The sequence below is a fragment of the Salvelinus namaycush genome, chromosome 6 (genome assembly GCF_016432855.1).
Source record: "Salvelinus namaycush isolate Seneca chromosome 6, SaNama_1.0, whole genome shotgun sequence".
Lineage (NCBI taxonomy): Eukaryota > Metazoa > Chordata > Actinopteri > Salmoniformes > Salmonidae > Salvelinus > Salvelinus namaycush.
In genome coordinates this window covers 15,224,358-15,244,369 of record NC_052312.1, presented here as the reverse complement: position 1 = coordinate 15,244,369, position 20,012 = coordinate 15,224,358, and the positions used below count along the sequence as shown (strand labels likewise).

Below are 20,012 nucleotides of genomic sequence, written 5' to 3'. Positions count from 1 at the left end.
AACATGATCAACCATATGTTTATTATTATCACAGGCAATAGACATAGTGTTTGGCCCACAGATAACACTGAGGGATAGGCTAATCAATAAAATTCCTTTGTGAATATTATGGTATGACCAGTGACTGTACAGCGACGGCGTTATGTGCCATATATGGACATGGGAGTGTTGTCTACGAGCTAAAATAGTTCATCCAATGAGACCGCCCCACGTTGGTAGGCAACAACGATGTGTGCTGCTAGAACTGGCCACTCACCGCACAGAAATGTAGGGCATTTGAATCCGTGAAGGAGGGGGTAAAAACCGGACCGGGTGAAGTTTCACTTTAGAAAGGACCTAAGTTGACAGCTGCCGAAGTTATCCAATGTCATGCCACGTAGAGAAAACTAGAATAATTTATTAGATCCATGTGATATTGCAATTTTGGCTGTCTAAACAACGTTGTCCTACGCGAGTAAATTATAGGAACCTTCCATTAAGTGTCCAAGGTGTCACTCGGAACTATTTCTTAACCGGACTACAAATACATATAGCCTCAAAACGATGAAGACGTTATGAAGAAAATTACCGTTTAAATGATATCGTACGTAGTTTGCAATTAAATTATATGAGAGACGTGAAATATACAACTCCAGGAGAAGTGTGAAGTATATAAGTATGGAGTCGGGGCGACGGAAAGGTCTCAGCGGGGTCCTGTCTTCCTTGTCACTGCTCTGTGTCATTCTGGACCTCCAGTTGGACGGTAAGACCAGACAGATAGATAGCAATGTGTTTTGCCCGAATAGTTCAGTCTGCATAGAGTTGTTGATTTAAAAAATACCGGTAACTAAGTATTCGGTTATTTCCTTAGCTAGGTATGCTACGACCGATTGTACAGGATAATCAGGTAGTTTTCTGTGTGCCCTTGTTAACTACTGTAGGCTAACTAGGCTATCGAAACCCTTTGGCTGTTGGTTTAGTTTTTTTTACATACTCCCTTTACAAACAAGTCCTATGATTTAAATCTACAGGGAGGAATGTATGTCTACTGTTAAAATTACACAACATTCATGAACATAGCTACTCTGTCTCATTCATTTAGGTCAGTTCCTATGTGGTTATGTGAGCAATTGCCTATGGGGGCTTCCAAGAGGCTCACACTAAGTGTTTTGTTTCAGGTGTCTTGGGGGCAACTCATGTGGAGATTGAGCAGCACTTGGAGATGGGCCGTAAACTGTTGGCTGCCGGTCAACTGGCGGAGGCCCTGTCCCACTACCACTCTGCAGTGGGTAAGGTTACCAACCAGACACACACATCATTATAGCTCCAACATCACTGCCCATGTAGCCTGTTTGTCGGTCTCCCTCTCTGTTTGTAATAAGTCAAGCTGCTTCCACATAACAAAGTCCCTTCAAGTGATGGATTATTTCAGATCTCTCTCTCCCTTGTTCTTTTATTCTTTCAGGTCAACACATTGAGTCAACTACACATTCTCAGTCAAATGTGTCCATGTACGCCTAATAAATAATAGTCACATGAAAGTAGAAATCTATTGTGTTCTCCTACTTATCTACTGTATTTTACCCTATCCCTTCCCTCAGAGGGCGACTCTAAGAACTACCTGACCTACTACAAGCGGGCAGCTGTGTTCCTGGCTATGGGAAAGTCCAAGTCTGCCCTGCCGGACCTGACCAGAGCCATCCAGCTCAAACCTGACTTCCTCGCTGTGAGTGGACACAGACAGTTGTCGACAACATCTCTGTTATCATGATAAATCACGGTTATCAACAACAATTGTGTGAAATTGTTATTAACTCTGAGATTAAAAAACTCTATCTCCATCCCGCTCTCCTCCATATCCCCTCTTCCCTCTCTCTGCCTCCATGTTTCCAGGCCAGACTGCAGAGAGGGAATATCTTCTTGAAGCAGGGTAACACCCAGGAGGCCCGGGAGGACTTTGAGGCTGTGGTAAGTCTAGATGCATAAAAATATAGCTGCTATTCTACTACTACCATACTATTAATTATATTTCTATGTCTAGTTACACCTTATCCATCTGTCAACCAAAATCTCTCTGCTGTTTTTCCCATACCCTCATCATATACTCTGTCTCAAATTGCATTTAAAAAAAAATCTCATTCATTATCCCTTTGTCATTGCAATTATGTGATGTGGGTGAGGTTAAGGGAATCTGAATGATTAGATACACTTGATATGAGTTGTGTTCTATTATGCATTTATAGACCTGATATGAGTCATCAATTATATAATTGCTATGTCACACAGTTTCTTCAGAAACCTTAACGTTTTTAAATTTCCTCAGCTGCAGCAATCCCCTGACCAGGACGAGGCGCGGAACCAACTGATGAGGGCCAAGGAGCTTGAGGAGCTGCAGGAGGAGGCCCACGCGGCCCACCACAGAGGAGACTACAGCTACACCATCGCTGTGCTGGACCGCGTCGTCGAGGTAGGGAGTAGCTCCACCACAGGGCCTAGTCATTGGGCCTGGTCATGGAGGTAGGGTTTAGCTCTGCCACAGGGCCTAGTCATTGGGCCTGGTCATGGAGGTAGGGGTTAGCTCTGCCACAGGGCCTAGACATTGATAACTCTATTTCACCTAGCCTCTTAAACTTGATCATCAATACCTTCATCAATCTGTGGTGCACTATACTTCAACAGACTTGGTATCAAATCATAAATTCACACAAAGAAAAAATTCACACCACTGAACTCTCCCTACCTACCTCCCACCCTTCTCTCTTTCCAGCTCTCCCCCTGGGACCCTGAGTCTCGGGAGCTCCGGGCTGAATGCTACATTCGTCTGGGAGACCCTCGGAAGGCCATCCAGGACCTGACCCCCACCACCCGGCTGAGGAACGACAACCGAGCTGCCTTCCTCAAGCTCAGCAATCTGCACTATGACCTGGGGGAGCACCAGGAGTCACTAGGGTATGCTCACTAGAAAATTGTATTAGAAATAGGCCGGAGTGATTTAAACAAACAACCAGATTTACCAAGCAAATACATGTAAATGAAGAGGTTGTGAGCTTCAGAGCAACATTGGTTTGTGTTTTTGTATCTGTGGTTGATTTTTGTGACACTTGAAGTTTGAGAGTGAGTAAAGAATGCTTACTCTCTTTCAAACACACAAACACTTTTTTTTATTTTATTTGACAGGCAAAAAATCTCAAACCGCTTTGCAATGTGTAAATCTGTCTCTCTTTCCCTCTCCCTCTGCAGTCACATCAGGGAGTGTCTGAAGCTGGATCAGGACGACAAGGAGTGTTTCTCCCGTTACAAACAGGTGAAGAAGATCAGCAAGCAGCTGGACTCTGCCGAGGAGCACATCCAGGGGGAAAGGTCAGTACCACTGCATCTAGCTAGTATGGCAGTCTAGTCCCTGTGGGGGTTTCTCTTAGGTTTTCCTTCCAGGGATTGACATTAAAGACTGAAATGCAGTTGCCCATCAGACAAATCCGAAGTATTTTTAAAAATTTGGGGGGGGGTGTTGCCCAGAAATTATGATCACTGGCCCGAAAATGTAAATGAGCTATTTACACGCTGAAGTGCCATATGTTGCCTGCCTTTCACCAACACAAAGGGGAGTAGTCAAAGATCAGTACTGGAATTCTTTGTATTTTTGTTGTGATCAGTAAAAAAAAATCATCATATTAGAGAAGGTTCAACTTGCCCGTCTGCCATAAATGCCCTAAATTGTCTATTTTCACTTAAACAATGGGGAGGAACCAGAAAGATACAGTATGTTTTAGGCTACTGGAATTCTATGCAGTTTGGTTGTTTTCGCTTTTTTTTATCACCTGCCTAATGGGGCAACCTCAGAGCAGGCTCAACTTGAGCGACGGCTCAGTTCATATACCCCAAGCAACAGGTCAATCCCTGCCTACCTATGTGGTAGCCCATCCCTGTGTGGTAGCCCATCCCTGTGTGGTAGCCCATCTCTGTGGTAGTCCCTCCCTGTGTGGTAGCCCATCTCTATGTGGTAGTCCCTCCCTGTGGGCAATGCTTCATTCCCTATAGGAGTTTTATATTTCAGTTCCTGTGTTCCCTCGACAGGTTTCTTTGACAGTTTTATCACTCAACCTATTTGTATCCACTTTGGTTGATTTTTAGATATGACTATTGTATGGCGGTTCTATTTAACTCTTGTCCTAAAATGAATATTATTAAATGTTTGTTTTCAGGTATCAGGATGCCATAGACAAGTATGAGTCGGTGATGAGGACAGAGCCTAATGTCCCCTACTACACCAATAAGGCCATGGAGAGAATCTGCTTCTGCCTGGTCAAGGTGGGTCCCATCACATAGACACGTTTCACCCATGGAGTGGGCCATTTCTATGACCATAGTCACGTATGTAGATTAGCATGACCTGTCCCTCTACTGAAGTCAAGTCAATTGTTAGTGTATCGGAAATTCTCTGAATTACTTTTACAACCGCTGATTTCACATAACTTTAAAAATGATATTACTAATTAAGTAATTAGAAATAGAATGGGGAAACGATGATGCTTATAAGTGTTACTCCATTTGTCTCCACCAGAACAAGATGCCTGCTATGGCAATAGACAGTTGTTCAGAGGCCCACCAGAGAGACCCACGCAACATCAACATCCTCCGAGACAGAGCTGAGGCCTTCATCCTCAACCAGGACTACGAGAAAGGTACTTTCACCATGCTATTACTGTAGCAAAGAGAATGATGACACGCAGTGATAAGACTTTGTGCCGCATTTGTTTCTCCTCCGTCAAGTACTCAAACACTGGCTGTCAAACTTGCCATGTAAACAAACCCGGTGTTTTGTAGCCAGGACCAGTCTAACGCCGCCCTGATTACTGCACATCCAAATCCCAGCAGGAACATTGTACCAGCTTTGTCAAGTATCCATTTTGATCTTTCTCTCTCTGCCTTTTTCCCCTTACCTTGCCCTCCCTCTCTCTAGCGGTGGAGGACTACCAGGAAGCGAGGGAGTTTGACATGGAGAACAATGAGATCAGGGAAGGTCTGGAGCGAGCCCAGAAACTGCTCAAGCTCTCCCAGAAGAGGGACTATTACAAGATCCTAGGTGTCAATAGGTATGACTGACCTAGAGAAGGGAGCTCTGTTCAATACTACGTCAAAGCATAATTCCTTCCTTCCTTGGCATAATCTACAGTGTATTTATGATCTTTAAGCAATTGGACAAGTTGATTCTATTGAATGATATTCTATTTTCACCATCTGTGATCACCTCAAGGTAATGGGGATGCATTTGCTCCTTGTATTCAAACAAGCTTTTACATTACCAACATGTTGTTTTTCTCCAGGAGTGCCAACAAACAGGAAATAATCAAGGCGTACAGGAAACTGGCCCAACAGTGGCATCCTGACAACTTCAGAGAGGAGTCGGAAAAGAAGGAGGCAGAGAAGAGGTTTATCGACATCGCCTCTGCTAAAGAGGTGCTCACCGACCCAGGTAATGAACTGTATACGTACCTGATAATGTTGCTCAAGCTGGTAGATAAGATCACAACTAACTAAACCCTCCCATACTGGAAAATCTATGACTGTATTTAGGAAGCTGTAAACTATTTGCAGTATGTTAACGTCCTGTCGGACCTCTTTCCTGGAATCTACATGTGTTAAACTTGTTGTGCATTATTCATGTCTCCCTACCCCGAACCGTTAGAAATGCGCAAGAAGTTTGACTCTGGTGAGGACCCCCTGGACCCAGAGAGTCAACAGGGAGGCGGTCAGGGTGGCCAGGGATGGCCCTTCCACTTCAACCCCTTCGAGTCTGGCGGCAACTACCACTTCAAGTTCCACCACTAGTGAGGACGAGACAAGAAACATGGGGGGAGGGCTGACTGACGGAACCAGGAAGGATTTACAATTGGAGGATTTTAGGGCTATGACAACCCGTGGAGTAACTGGTGGACGTACCCGGGGGTTGGATTTGGGGGATTCAGGTTGGATGTGGGGTGTTGTGGGTAATGTAGTGAGACAATGGGGATGTGAATGGCACTGTCGAAGGTGTTGGACTACTATTGTACCGCGAGGGGTTGAGTTGTACAGAGTTAAACTTTCCTACCACAGATTCTACATGGATGAAACTAAGTGACAATGTTGTTGACTCGAGTGGTCGAAGACGCGCCAATAAAGTCCTGCATTAGTGCGCTGTTCAGTCCTCCCAACTTGGCCCAGGCTGTTGATCCTGTCATTGCATCCCTCCATGTTATTTTTCTTTGGGATGTCTGCTGCTGCTTTTACTTTTGCTTGGTATTTCTTCCATTTTTCATCTATTCAACGTAGCCATTTTTCATCTATTCAACGTAGCTCTTTTGGTTTTTGCTCAACTAGCCTGGATGCTGGACTGTTTCTCCATTTATTTAAAGGCCCAGTGCAGTCAAATGTGATTTTCCTCTGCTTTATATATATATATATATATTCTCTCAGGATGGATTAATATTGTGAAAATTATATGCCTTTTTTGGTATAAGAGCTCTTTGAAATTTCAGCCTGTTGTGTTGGTGGGATGGAGTTTTGGCCTGCCTGGTGACATCACTAGGCGGTGAATTAGTTTAATAGACCAATAAGAAAGAGTTACAAACCCCTCTGCCAATAAAAGCTAGACCACTCCCAGACAGTCCTAGCAAAATTATTGCTTGAGAACACAATTTGACATGAAACCAATTACAGTAAGGTACTTCATTATTACCCAAAAATGATTTGATATTGAGATAAAAATGCTGTATTGGACCTTTTTTAATAATACTTAGATAAGCTCAAGTTGGATAAAAGCAGATTCAGACTGGCACCCAAGCTACTCAAACTGATTTATTTTCAGAATGTTTTAGAGATTGATGTCATTTTCTTCTTCACTAAACAATGTCTGTTCTGTTATTTCTATCTGCAAAGCTTTGAATGTTCTCCACTGAATATACCCTTGACCTAACTTAATTGACACGACAGGTGTTATGGAATAGTTGGTGACCTACTCCTTCCTGGTTGTGTACCCAGTCAAAAGGGTGAGTGGATGAAGCATGTCTGTCTACTTCCTGAAAGAGCCTGTGTTCTCTCTGTCCTGTTTCATTGATTTCAAAGTGTCTTTTGAAAACTTTTTATTTGCCGGTCTTTTTAATAACTAATCCTCCTGTGTTCCCCAGTCCAAAGCAACTGAAGGGACTCCCTGCAATGACAAACAAATGACTTGCGTCATTTTAGTGTATCGAGGAAATTATGGACTACAACCAAATGATGGATTGTCAATATCATCCTGTCAAGTCCACTGTTAACATAATTTGAGTTCTAAGGATGCAGTATAGCTGTAACGGAAAGCTTTTTATGTCACCGACTGCTCAACTACGTGATCATTTTAATGTGACAACCTTGTTGAATTAACTGCCTGGTACAGGTTTGTTTCTAGGGGGTTTTCTCATTGCCAAACTGAATGAACTAAAATGCTCAAACTATTAAAATATGGAACAAACCCCTGTTCTCTGTGGTTATTTTACTGTTATAAATTCATGGTTCAGGTATAATTTTAGTACTATACTGATGGCATACCATCTCTAGCTCATGTTTGAGTTGTCTTTGTTGTGCAAATCATCTTCCAGTAGCAAGCAGGTTTGTCTAGTTCCATGAAAATGTTCATGTGTGCTTGAACTATTTGACACGCCTATACACTGAGTATACCAAACACATTACCAGAAAATAATAGCAATCCTGTGTGATCATGTAAGCTCGGGGCCCTGAGTCTGAACCCCGCCCTGGTGAAGGTAGGAAACAACACCACTTTGCTGCTCCTCAACACAGGGGCCCCAAAAGGGTGAGTGCTCAGCCCCCTTCTGTACTCCCTGTTCACTCATGACTGCGTGGCCACACACGCCTCCAATTGAATCAAGTCTGCAGATGATACAACAGCAGTAGGCCTGATTACCAATAATGACAAGACAGCCTACAGGGAGGAGGTGAGGGCTTTGGCGGAGTGGTGCCAGGAAAATAACGTCAACAAAACTATGGAGCTGATCGTGGACTTCAGGAAATCGCAACGGCACCTCTTCAACCTCAGGAAGCTGAAGAAATATGGCTTGGCCCCTGACACCCTCGCAAACTTTTACAGATGCATAATTGAGAGCATCCTGTCAGGCTGTATCACCGCTTGGTACGGCAACTGCGCCACCCACAACTGCAAGGCTCTCCAGAGGGTGGTGTGGTCAGCCCAACGCATCCCCGGGAGCACACTGCCTGCCCTTCAGGACATCTACAGCACCTGAGCTCATCAAAGCTGGGACCAAAAAAACAGCTATCAAGGCCATCAGACATTTAAATAGCTGGCTACCACCCGGTTACTCAACCCTGCCCTATATACATAGACAAGGAATCTCTGGTCACTTTAATGTTTACATACTGCATTTTAGTCCAGACCACTCTGACATTGCTCATCCTAATATTTATATATTAATTCCATTCATTTAGATGTGTGTATTGTTGTGAATTATTAGATACTACTGCACTGCCGCTACATCTGCTAAATATGTATATGTGACCAATAAAATTTGACGATCTCTACTGAACAGCTAACTGATGGCCTCAAATGGTGTGACCTGGAAAGACTTGCCCTGATGAGTGAGATGGAGGACATTCGTCAATAACCTATTCTCCTAATAGAAGCCAAGGGTTTTAAGTCAAGTAATTCACTTTAGCTATTCATATGCTCTGAACTATCTAACTGCTGCACTATCAGTATATAAGGAAAGTCTGCATCGTTCCTCATTGACAGATCAGACAGGTTTAGATACTGAAATGTATTGAAAAACATTTATCACACAGACACATACTGTACAGTCTGGCTCAGTCCCATGCCCATATTGCGCAAATACCTTTTATACTCCGTATTAACTTCACACACACTAATGTCACTGGGGATGCTTGGTTACATTTCGCACAGATCTTGGCTCTGACTGGTAAACCCACGACACTGGCACCAGAGATCAGCCGCATCTGGAATTCGTTTGATTGAATTCTCCATTTCAAGTCTGTACTGTAGCCTTTTCTAGGATAGTGTCCTCCAACTTTGGGTGAGCTCAGCTTGTTCTTCAGTGGCTGCCCCCGAACCCCTGTGTGTCGGCCAGGGTGTCTGACTCCACCTCGATGGAGACCACGTGGTGGCCGGGAATCATGGCTAACCCCAGCACTCTGGGCTCACCCTGGGAGAAGGAGTCTGATGCAAAAATAAGCAAGACAAGCACACAAAATACATTTTAAATATGGATCTGTACACACAGTGTAATAATGGTCAGGTTACAAAATAGAAACTACATATCATGTGGGGAAGCTAGAGTAGTGCTTACTGCCGGTCCCAGAGAGCTACAGCGCCTTCAGTATTCATACCCTTTGACTTATCCCACAGTTTGTTGTGTTACCGCCCGAATTCAAAATGGATTCAATGTTTTTTTCTCACCCATCTACACACAACACTCCATAATGACAAAGGGAAAACATGTTTAGACATTTTTGCAAATTTATTGAAAATGAAATATCTTATTTATATAAAGTATTCACACCCCTTAGTCAATACTTTGTATAAGCAAATTGGGCAGCGATTACAGCTGTGAGTCTCTTAAGAAATGTAAACACCTGGATTGTGCAACATTTGCCCACTATTATTTTCAAAGTTCTTCAAGCTCAGTGAAATTGGTTGTTGTTCATTGCTAGACAATTATTTTCAGGTCTTGGTGTAGATTTTCAAGTAGATTTACGTCAAAACTAACTCGGCCACTCAGGAACATTCACAGTCTTCTTCTCCCAGTGTATGGTGGAAAGCAGACTGAACCAGGTTTTCCTCTATAATTTTGTCTGTGCTTAGCTCCAATCAGTTTCTTTATCCTGAAAAACTCCCAGTCCTTAACGATTACAAGCATACCCATTACATGACTCAGTAATGGATTTGCCCTCAACATAATATTTTTTATTCATGCTTTGTTGGACTAAGGTAATACTGTACAGGCTTCCTTTTGTTCAGTCTGTCAAATAGGTTAGTATTGTGGAATAACTACAATGTTGTTAATCCATCCTCAGTTTTCTTCTATCACAGCCATTAAACTCTGTAACTGTTTTAAAGTTACCATTGGCCTCATGGTGAAATCCATGAGAAATTCAATTTCGCTCCTCTCCGGCAACTGAGTTAGGAAGGATGCCTGCATCTTTGTAGTGACTGGGTGTATTGATACAGCATCTAAAGTGTAATTAATAACTTCCCCATGCTCAAAGGGATATTCAATGTCTGCTTTTCTTTTTTGCCATCTACCAATAGGTGCCCTTCTTTGCGAGGCATTGAAAAAATTGGTTGAATATCTGCATTTGAAATTCACTGCTCAACTGAGGGACCTTACAGATAATTGTATGTGTGGGGTACAGAGATGAGGTAGTCATTAAAAAAATAATGTTCAACACTGTTATTGCACACAGTCCATGCAACTCATTATGTGACTTGTTAAGCACATTTTTACTCCTGAACTTATCTAGGCTTGTCAAAACAAAGGGGTTGAATACTTATTGACTCAAGACATTTCAGCTTTTCATTTTTAATTGATTTGAAAAAAATCTAAAAACATAACTCCACTTTTACATGATGTGGTATTGGGTGTAGGCTAGTGACAGATACATTTAATTAATTTTTAATTCAGGCCGTAACACAACAAAATGTGGAAATATGGTTTGCATTTCTGATTGCAGGTTTTTACAGCAAATCAACTAATGATTGACTGATCAGCTGAATCAGGTGTGTTTAGTGCTGGGTTGGGACAAAACCCTGCACCGACTGCTCTGCAGGAACAGGGGTGAAGAGCAGTGAACTTGCTAGAGTATGTAGGCCTAATATGTACTTTAGTTACCTGAGGATTTGAGGAACTCCTGAGCGGACCCCAGGATGACGTTGCAGTCTCTATCTGTGCACAGGAACAGTCCCACCAGCGTCCGTCCGTCTGTCATTCTGATTCTCATGTTCTTGTTCAGCAGGCTCTCCAGCTTCTGACGCACTCTGGAAGAAGAGGATGACAGTTCACTCTGCCCCTAGAAATAGGGATTGGGGAGAAATTAGATGATAGGCCTATAATCATTCAAGGGTAAATCCCTTTGAATTCAATCACTTTTTGACAGCATCCCTTCTGGTCAGAAATTGACTTTTTGATCGCGAATGCCAAAACATTCAGGAGATAAAGGTGCTCAAAGTTGACACATTTCGCATACCCCACCATACCATGAGACATCCATGTCTTCATCACTGAAAAATATAAACAGTTGAGTTTGATATCATTTAAAAGCGTACGTTGTCAAACTATTTTATTTATTGAAAAAAACGTTTTAAAACACAAATTGTCATTTTTAAACCTTAACGTAAATGATAAAAAATACAGATAAACTCCCCCCCCAAAAAATCATAGTCGCATAGGTTGTAGCTTAAACCCTCTTTCACATTATCTGAGGTTTTTGTGTTGTGACCGCCATCAGTTGATACAACATGTTCTTGAATACAGGGTTGGTGTCATTTCAATCATAGAAATAGATTTAAAAGAATGGACCTATCCCAGTTCAGACCACTGCAATTTAGCTGGTACAGCATAGACATTTAAATTTAAATTGTAACTTCTAATTACTATCACAAAGATGACCGCTCGTCCACCCACCATCGAATGTCAACGTAAAACGTCATGCCTATTCTATTATCTATATTTCTATGATTTCAATAGGTTTCCTATGGAGGATTAACAGTATAATTTAAAACAACAGATATTCCCATTCAAGTCAACATTCTCTGATGTGTGGACCTCCAACCATCTCTGTGGTACCATTTCAAAGTAGAAATGTCTATTTTTTATTCCCATTTTAGTACATTTATCACCCAAAACATGAAACTCACCATGTATTCAAGAGCATGTTGTATCTCAACCGTTAGTGGACAAAACACAAAAACCTTAGATGATGTAAAATAGGATCTAGGCTACAACATATGCAAATATGAAAAGAATCTGAGTTCATGCATTTTTTGATAATTGACGTAAAAAAAATGTGGGAGCGAAATTATATAATTGTTTGACGACCCTGTTTGTAAGCTTTTAAATGAGATCAATCTCAACTGTTTATATTTTCCAGTGATGAAGATATGGATGTCTCATGGCATGGTAGGGTATGCAAAATGGGTCAACTTTGAGCACCTTTATCTCTTGAATGTTTTGGCATTCAGATCCAAAAAGGCACTTTCTACGGTGCCTCTTAGGGGCCATGGTGGTGAAAAAAAAGTCCGGGCTAATCTGCTCCCTCAGTTTTTTTTATCCGTTCCCTACAAAAAATTGTATCCGTTCCCTACGATTTTTTATTTGTTCCCTACAATTTTTTATTCTTTTCCTACAAAAAAAATAAGCTACTCCTGAAGTCCTTGTGGATTTAAGTAGCCTATCTCTAGGCCTAAAAACGTCATTCTCCTTATGTAGGCTACCATGACTGTCCAGGACTATAAGACAAACTACTTTTGAGCATTTTGTTTACCGTCAAACTAGCTCTGGTCCATGCGCATGCGTGCGTATCCGACGCATGTGAATGGATCAGAGCTAGGTAAATTAAGTGTTCAAAAGTTGTGTCCCCTTGTCAACCTTGCCAAGGCGAAGCTTGACAAGCATACAAAGAGAAGAAGCCAGACGGTTGAGATGCACCCAATATCGCCATTATGCTTCTTTTACTTGTGGGTAAATACATTTGAATTCGATCACTTTTTGACAGCACCCCTTTTGATTTGAACAAAACCTTCCATACATATATGCCCATTGTAGACGTGCTCAGAAAGTCATGGAGCCCCTTAGGGGTCATGGTGTGTTAAAAAAACAAAACAGACTAATCCATTCCATTCTGATTAATTATACTTTCCCTCTGTTTTATTTGTTTATTCGTTCCCGCTTCTCCTTATGTAGGCTACCATGACGGTCCCACTTGGCCGATGACATATTGCAGCCTAAATGTACTTCTATTTAGTTATTACATGCTTCAAATGGTGTGTTCATATGCCTGAAAAGCCAGGAGCATCACTCGCAGTCATAAATGAATGATGCATGTTTAGGATGCAAACCAGATGGGCTACACTCGGATTCATGCCACATGGATCCATTTTGAGCACCTCTCCTCCCCGCAACCCAGTGTATTACACCTTGTGCATAAAGTCAGGGACATATGTCCAGTAAAACATGGTCCAGACAAACGCAATTGTGCATGTGACTCACCGGTGGCAGAAAGAAACGGCATGCGAATTTACTGTGCATAATTCTGGTGCAATGATGCACTCTCATCCCTGCACTAGGCAGGTGAACATCTGCCATAGCCAACCAGGCACACAGAAAGATGGTTTAAAGCAGCTCTGGCTCTATGTGGTATGTTTATAACTAAAACTGATAGCTATTTGCTTGGTTGCGATGACAATACATTCACCTGGAAATCAGCTGATGTAGCTAAAGAAATCCTTTGGAAAATAGACAGAACAGCTAAGGTCATGAAGCAGAGCCAGACGGATTTATTGCCTAGGGATTTATTGCCTAGAGCACCGTATTTGCACCTTGAGTGGTTTTGCACATCTGTTACCTATTATTTGCCCTTATGATTCGTGGGACATATGAAAACACAAACTGGAAATTAGCTAATGAATGGTCAGTGATCATCACCATTTGAAGCATGTAATTAACTAAATAGAAAAACAATTAGGCTGCAATATGTTATTGGCCAAGTGGGACCGTCATGGAGAAGAGGGAATGAATGAAAAAAAAACAGAAGGAATGGATAAAAAAACAAGGTAACAAATAAAACATCTGTAGAAATAGATTTTTTTAAATGTAGGGAAGAATACAAAATCTGAGGGAACTAATTTAAAAAAAACAGAGGGACATAAATAATCAGAGGGAATGGATAATACAACTGAGGGAATGGATTAGCCTGGTGGCCATGACCCCTAAGGGGCTCAGTAACTTTCTGAGCACTTCTACAATGGGCAAGTATGTATGAAAGGTTTCATTCAAATCAAAAGGGGTGCTGTCAAAAAGCGATCGAATTCAAATGGATTTACCCACAAGTAAAAGAAGCATAATGGTGATACTGGGTGCATCTCAACCGTCTGGCTTCTTCTCCTCGTATGCTTGTCAAGCTTCCCCTTGGCAAGGTTGACAAGGTGCCCTCCGCATTGTTACAAAACTTGGGAGGTGCACGGCGATGCAGTACTGAGCATGATTTGGCTGCAATTGTGTCACACACTCTGTACGGAGCCTCCGGTCCACATTTCCGGATCAAGCTTAAATGAGCTTTAAAGACGAAACGACTCAATATCGCCATCTGCCAGCCTTTGGGTTAGATTAGAGCTAAGGAGAAGAAGCTACTTTAGACTATTGAAATGCACCCTTTAAGAAATGCAAAAGCAGGCCACTTTTAACAGATGTTTCTGGTCCAACTATTCTTGGTAATGCCAATAGTACTGTAGCCAGCAGATCCGACCGGCTTGCTTACAGCTACACTAGGGTCGGACAGACTTCCTGTGTAGATTAAGACACTGCACAGCCGGCACAAAATATGGCTCGGAAAACATACCTCAATCCAGGGATGAGAAATGTATTGTACTTTAAATTGTCCCACTATCCCAACTGTTACACCGAGAAGATTGGACGATTTGCTGATTTTCGCCCTCATGCTAGATAGCGGTAGCCACAGCACTGGCAGCCATTGTAGCATGGAACGTGCTGTTGAACAAAGGAGCTGATTGGCTGACATTGCCATTCCAAAATTGCTGCTGTGGCTTCTGCTACCTAGCATGAGGGCGAAATTGACAGATTTTCGGCAAAACTAGCAGATCTTGTTCAATCTTCTCGCTATAATAGTTGGGATAATGGGACAATTCAGAGAACAACACATACACCCTTTAATCTAAACAGGAAGTATGTCCGACCCTAGTGCAGCTGTAAGAAATCAGGTCGGATCTGCTGGCTAATGGCACTGTAGGTTGTGGACAAATAACGTTAGCTAGCTACTACTGTAGCTACGTTAGCATAGCTAGCTAGTGGCTCCAACTTGCCCAACAAATGTATGGATCAGTTACGCACGCTCTCCTTTCAGTTTGGCAAATTGAATATTATGCGTTAAAAGTGTGTAAAGTACGAGAATATTAAACATATATCACCCCTACATGAGTTGATGGACCATTTTCTTCAATCATTGTTGCCATTCCACCCTTTCTTGATTCTATTTTTCTAGCGGAATTATTTCTCTGACGTACAACCGGAAATGCATCCGGGAATACTTTGCATTATGGGTATTGTAGTATGCAAGGTAGGTATGAAAAATTTGAGTTAAAACTTTGCTGAAACTTTTCGCCTATTTACTTTTCAAATTGAGCATTACATTTGTCAAATATCTGTCTTGTGATTTATGGACTGTCCAGCCGCTCACGAGAAGCAGCAAAGCTGATATGAGTCTCGTGCTGTCTCTACTATGCTTCCGTGGTTACCATAGTAACGGAGCTTGTTTGCAATGTAGCGAAAGAGCTTGCAAATAAACAAAATAAATAACATTTTATATCTATGACATATGCTCAGTTGTTACATTTTACATGACCTTCTATAGGTCTCCATACATTGCGTAAACTTTCAGAAGTAATACAAATACCGCGACCAAAGTATTTCATTCCGAACGAGGTGTCCTTTCATAACACCATGCCTTGGCGACTTGTGGGTGTCATACCTGGGCAAGGTGTACGACCTGACACTATTGGTGAATGACTTTAAATGTGAGTTGTCAGATGCATGCATTTATAATAGGCTATTATTAGGCTACAAACATTTATTAAATTACACAATTATTTTTCAGGGGATGTACTTCTGAAACCTATTATTGACTGTGCAGGAAATTACATCAGTCACTGGTTTGAATTAAAGACAACATTTGTGAGTGAGAAAATAATCTGAAAATAATCTTTATCAAGAATTCAGCATATTTGTCTTCTTAAAGTTTAATTTTCATCATGAGTAATTCACAAATTGTATTCTTAGATTCGGACCCCCCTTAACCCACTATCTGACTGTTTGATGTACTACACCCCTAGGGGGCGCTCTGTGCACGTGTCGTCTCCCTGCCCTAGTACTGACTGGACCAATGACTTTGGGCAACCCTGGTGGAGGGATACCCAATATGAGGTGGGACTATTTTGCCAAGACCAGGTGGATCCGCATCATCAACACCCTCACATCCCAGGAGCATAGGCTGGAGGTAAAATATCCTTATTCAGATTAGCGAGAATGTCATGCATAGATCACAAGAAGATACATGTGTACATGCCACATGTATAGGCTACATGTGTTATCATACTAATCTCACTTAGCCTGACACCATCCCCTGGCAAGCGAGGCCTAGTGTCTTACATAGATATCATCAGTGCTGCATGCATGTATTATACATGCATCATACATGTGCAATAGATATGCAGACAACATACAGACATCATTCTGCACACATACATATCACCTACCTACGTATCACCTACATATCACATACATATCACCTACATGCATACGTGCGTCATTTATACATAACCATCATGCATTCTATTGTAGTTGTTCAAGCTTTATCCTCCTACCCCCTCCCTCACCTCTACCCCTCAGCATATCACAGTAACAGTCTTTTGGGAGTGTGTCCATTCATCTGGCACGGTTTCACCCACACAGCATAATATCACTGAGTGGAGCACAGGTGCTGTTTCTCCCTTCCTCTGTGTGCCACTGGCTGCATAATATATGGGTTACCACACTGCCCTTTAGGTAGCCCTGGCCTGTACATGACTCGCTTCCAAAGGGACACGACGAGGTGGAGTTAGTAGTGCACTGTGTCACTGTCAAACCCTGGGGGCATATGAGTGAGTCCTGGCTGGGTTCACTCATTCCCCCTGCAGCACACACACACACACACACACACACACACACACACACACACACACACACACACACACACACACACACACACACACACACACACACACACACACACACACACACACACACACAGCACACTCACACCCCGAGCACACCTCTCCTCTCCGGCATGGTGGGAGAGCACGGTGGGAGAGCAGGCTTTCCCGCCAACCCGCCCCAGCTGGCACTACTAGTCTTCTACTGAGCCAGAGGCTTAGTGTGGGTGCTCCACTCTCCACTCACACAGTCAGACACATGCTCTCTCTCTCTCTCTCTCTCTCTCTCTCTCTCTCTCTCTCTCTCTCTCTCTCTCTCTCTCTCTCTCTCTCTCTCTCTCTCTCTCTCTCTCTCTATCTCTCTCTCTCTCTCTCTCTCTCACACACACACACTCTCACACACTCACACACACACACAAACAAAACACACAAATTCTCTCTTTCTCTCCCACACTCTGTCCCTGCACACACATACTCACACTCTCTTTCTCTTCCTCAAACAGTCTATCCTCCTTCTTTCTCTCTTGCCCTGCCTCCTCCCTCCCCCCTCATTCCTCCCTCACTTTCTCTCTAGTGGTTCTTGGCAAATGTGCCCATTGGACCCTGCATAAACAAATTCCTTTCTTCTTTTTCTAAAATCCTGGAAGCCAAGCTAGAGTCGTTTAACTGCCTGTTGCAAAACTTGCCCATAGTCCACAGAATGATTTTCATAGATAAACCAATGGAAAATACAGTTTTTTGAATGAAAAATCCTAAAATCCTCTTGTCATTAGAGGACAATGGCTGGTAGCCGGGGCGGCAGGTAGCCTAGTGGTTAGAGCGTTGGGCCAGTTGGGGAAAGGTTGCTAGATCGAATCCTCGAGCTGACATGGTAAAAATCTGTAGTTCTGCCCCTGAACAAGGCAGTTAACCCACTAGGCCGTCATTGTATATAAGAATTTGTTCTTAACTGACTTGCCTAGTTAAATTAAGGTAAAATAAAAAATTACAATGACTATTTATATACTGTATCATAAATATAAGCTATACACTGAGTATACAAAACATTAAAACAGAACAAACACCTGCTCTTTCCATTAAATAGACTGACCAGGTAAATCCAGCTGAATGCTGGATCCTTTATTGATGTCACTTGTTAAATCCACTTCAATCAGTGTAGATGAAGGGGAGGAGACAGGCTAAAGAAGGATTTTTACGCCTTGAGACAATTGAGACATGGATTGTGTATGTGTTCCATTCAGAGGCTGAATGGGCAAGACAAAATATTTAAGTGCCTTTGAACGGGGTATGGTAGTTGGTGCCAGGCGCATTGGAGTCACCTTGTGGAACTCTTTCGACACCTTGTAGAGTCCATGCCCCGACGAATTTAGTCTGTTCTGAGGGAAAAGGGGGGTGCAACTCAATTTTCGGAAGGTGTTCCTAATGTTTGGTATACTGACTGTAGTTTCTAAATCTAAAACTGCTGCAACTGATTTCAGCTACAGTCAATAACCACTGTACATGGGGTGGAAAAGTAAAATAAGGTCTAAAACAGCAAATCCTCCCTCCTCTCTCTCTCTCTCGCTCTCTCCTCTCTCCCTCTCTTTTCCCAAGTGTGTTCCGAGGAGACCTTGAATGAGATTCCCCAGCGTTAACTTCGCAACAGCTCCCACGCCGCACTCCACCTGGAAGCACAACTGCGTCAACCGGGACATTATTAAGACACTGGAGGAGAACGGTATCCTCGACAAGGATGAGGACTTCTACAGTGGACGCATGGACTGCGACCTCTTCTCCCAGTCCATCGGGTCTCTACTCAATGACAATCCCACTGAACTTTGACCTCATATGTAAGGATGTCAGAAAATGGTGATGAGCAATATGAGCAATCTATTAAAAGGTTGACTTACAAAATACATGTCCTTAATTTATTTTATATTGTGATATTGTTATTAACATTTTATTACAGCGAATTTGAGCCCGTAAAGGACTAGAACTCATAACCTCACAATCAACATCCTTTCCTTGCCATTCTATCCCAGTGTCTTCCTTTTGTCATTCCTTCAAACCTTCTTGCATCTACAATAGGCCAACATACGTTAATAAATTAACAATAGTCTGCCAAAACTGTACATAAAACTGCATGGTAACCATGGTAATTGTTTATGTGATATTTAATAGTAGGCTACTTCCTCTCAACAGCTCCTTTGTGGCTCTGCTGAGTTTTAATTTCCTGTACTACAGAATGTGCAGGAAACCAAATCTACTGTAACAGTAGCAGTTTTAGTCAGTTGTGAAAAGCCATGTTGCACATATTTCTTTAAATCAGTGACGTGTCATTGTTATCAATGTCTAGTTTTTCATCACAATTCACAATTATACACACACACATTTTTTACTGTAAAATGTGCATGCAGTGCCTTCAGAAAGTATTCATACTGTACCCCTTGACTTATTCCACATTTTGTTGTGTTACAGCCTGAATATTTTTTTTATTGAATTCATGTGTTTTTCACCAATCTACACACAATAGCCCATAATGACGAAGTAAAAATATATTCTTTAGAAATGTGTAAAAATGTATTGTCACGCCCTGGCCTTACTTATCTTTGTTTTCTTTATTATTTTAGTTAGGTCAGGGTGTGACATGGGGGATGTTTGTGTGTTTTTGTCTCGTCTAGGGTGTTTGTATTGTCTAGGGGGTGTTTGTAGAGTTCATGGGGTTGTGTTCATTGTAGGTGTTTATGTAAGTCTATGGTTGCCTAGATTGGTTCTCAATTAGAGACAGCTGTCTATCGTTGTCTCTGATTGGGAGCCATATTTAGGCAGCCATAGTCATTAGGTAGGTTGTGGGTGATTGTCTATGTGTAAGTTGCCAGTGTCTGCACTTATTGTTTGTATAGCTTCACGTTCGTCTGTTTGTTGTTTTGATTAGTTTGTATAGTGTTCGTTTCGTTTTCGTCTTCATTAAAGAAGTATGTATTGTTATCACGCTGCGCCTTGGTCCTCCTCACTTAAATGTTACGACGAACGTGACAGAATCACCCACCACACTCGGACCAAGCAGCGTGGT

At 42.2% G+C, this 20,012-nt stretch overlaps 2 protein-coding genes and 1 pseudogene across 2 annotated transcripts; 2 read left to right on the top strand and 1 right to left on the bottom strand.

Annotated features, from left to right (window-relative positions):
- Positions 1–280: 280 nt before the first annotated feature.
- On the top strand, positions 281–7,466 carry LOC120049683 (dnaJ homolog subfamily C member 3-like). Its single transcript, XM_038996032.1, has 12 exons — positions 281–742; positions 1,158–1,268; positions 1,581–1,705; positions 1,873–1,947; positions 2,303–2,446; positions 2,747–2,928; positions 3,220–3,339; positions 4,182–4,287; positions 4,541–4,661; positions 4,940–5,072; positions 5,304–5,452; positions 5,666–7,466. The coding sequence occupies exons 1-12, from the start codon at positions 658–660 to the stop codon at positions 5,806–5,808; spliced, it is 1,494 nt and encodes a 497-aa protein (XP_038851960.1). The 5' UTR covers positions 281–657; the 3' UTR covers positions 5,809–7,466.
- Positions 7,467–8,782: 1,316 nt separating this feature from the next.
- On the bottom strand, positions 8,783–15,277 carry LOC120049241 (N-alpha-acetyltransferase 38, NatC auxiliary subunit-like). Its single transcript, XM_038995479.1, has 3 exons — positions 15,188–15,277; positions 10,872–11,049; positions 8,783–9,199 (listed from the first exon to the last, which is right to left on the bottom strand). The coding sequence occupies exons 1-3, from the start codon at positions 15,224–15,226 to the stop codon at positions 9,075–9,077; spliced, it is 342 nt and encodes a 113-aa protein (XP_038851407.1). The 5' UTR covers positions 15,227–15,277; the 3' UTR covers positions 8,783–9,074.
- Positions 15,278–15,323: 46 nt separating this feature from the next.
- Positions 15,324–18,781, top strand: LOC120049526 (annotated as a pseudogene).
- Positions 18,782–20,012: the final 1,231 nt, after the last annotated feature.

What these genes read in the sequence shown, in the direction of transcription:
- LOC120049683 (XM_038996032.1), top strand. Translation starts at nt 658, where the DNA reads ATGGAGTCGGGGCGACGGAAAGGTCTCAGCGGGGTCCTGTCTTCCTTG. An exon ending in GGGAGGACTTTGAGGCTGTG is followed by an intron (nt 1,948 to 2,302) that starts GTAAGTCTAGAT and finishes AAATTTCCTCAG; the next exon opens with CTGCAGCAATCCCCTGACCA. An exon ending in AAGATCCTAGGTGTCAATAG is followed by an intron (nt 5,073 to 5,303) that starts GTATGACTGACC and finishes GTTTTTCTCCAG; the next exon opens with GAGTGCCAACAAACAGGAAA.
- LOC120049241 (XM_038995479.1), bottom strand. Translation starts at nt 15,226, where the DNA reads ATGGCAACAATGATTGAAGAAAATGGTCCATCAACTCAT. An exon ending in AAAATGGTCCATCAACTCAT is followed by an intron (nt 11,050 to 15,187) that starts GTAGGGGTGATA and finishes CCCTATTTCTAG; the next exon opens with GGGCAGAGTGAACTGTCATC. An exon ending in GGAGTTCCTCAAATCCTCAG is followed by an intron (nt 9,200 to 10,871) that starts GTAACTAAAGTA and finishes TTTTTGCATCAG; the next exon opens with ACTCCTTCTCCCAGGGTGAG.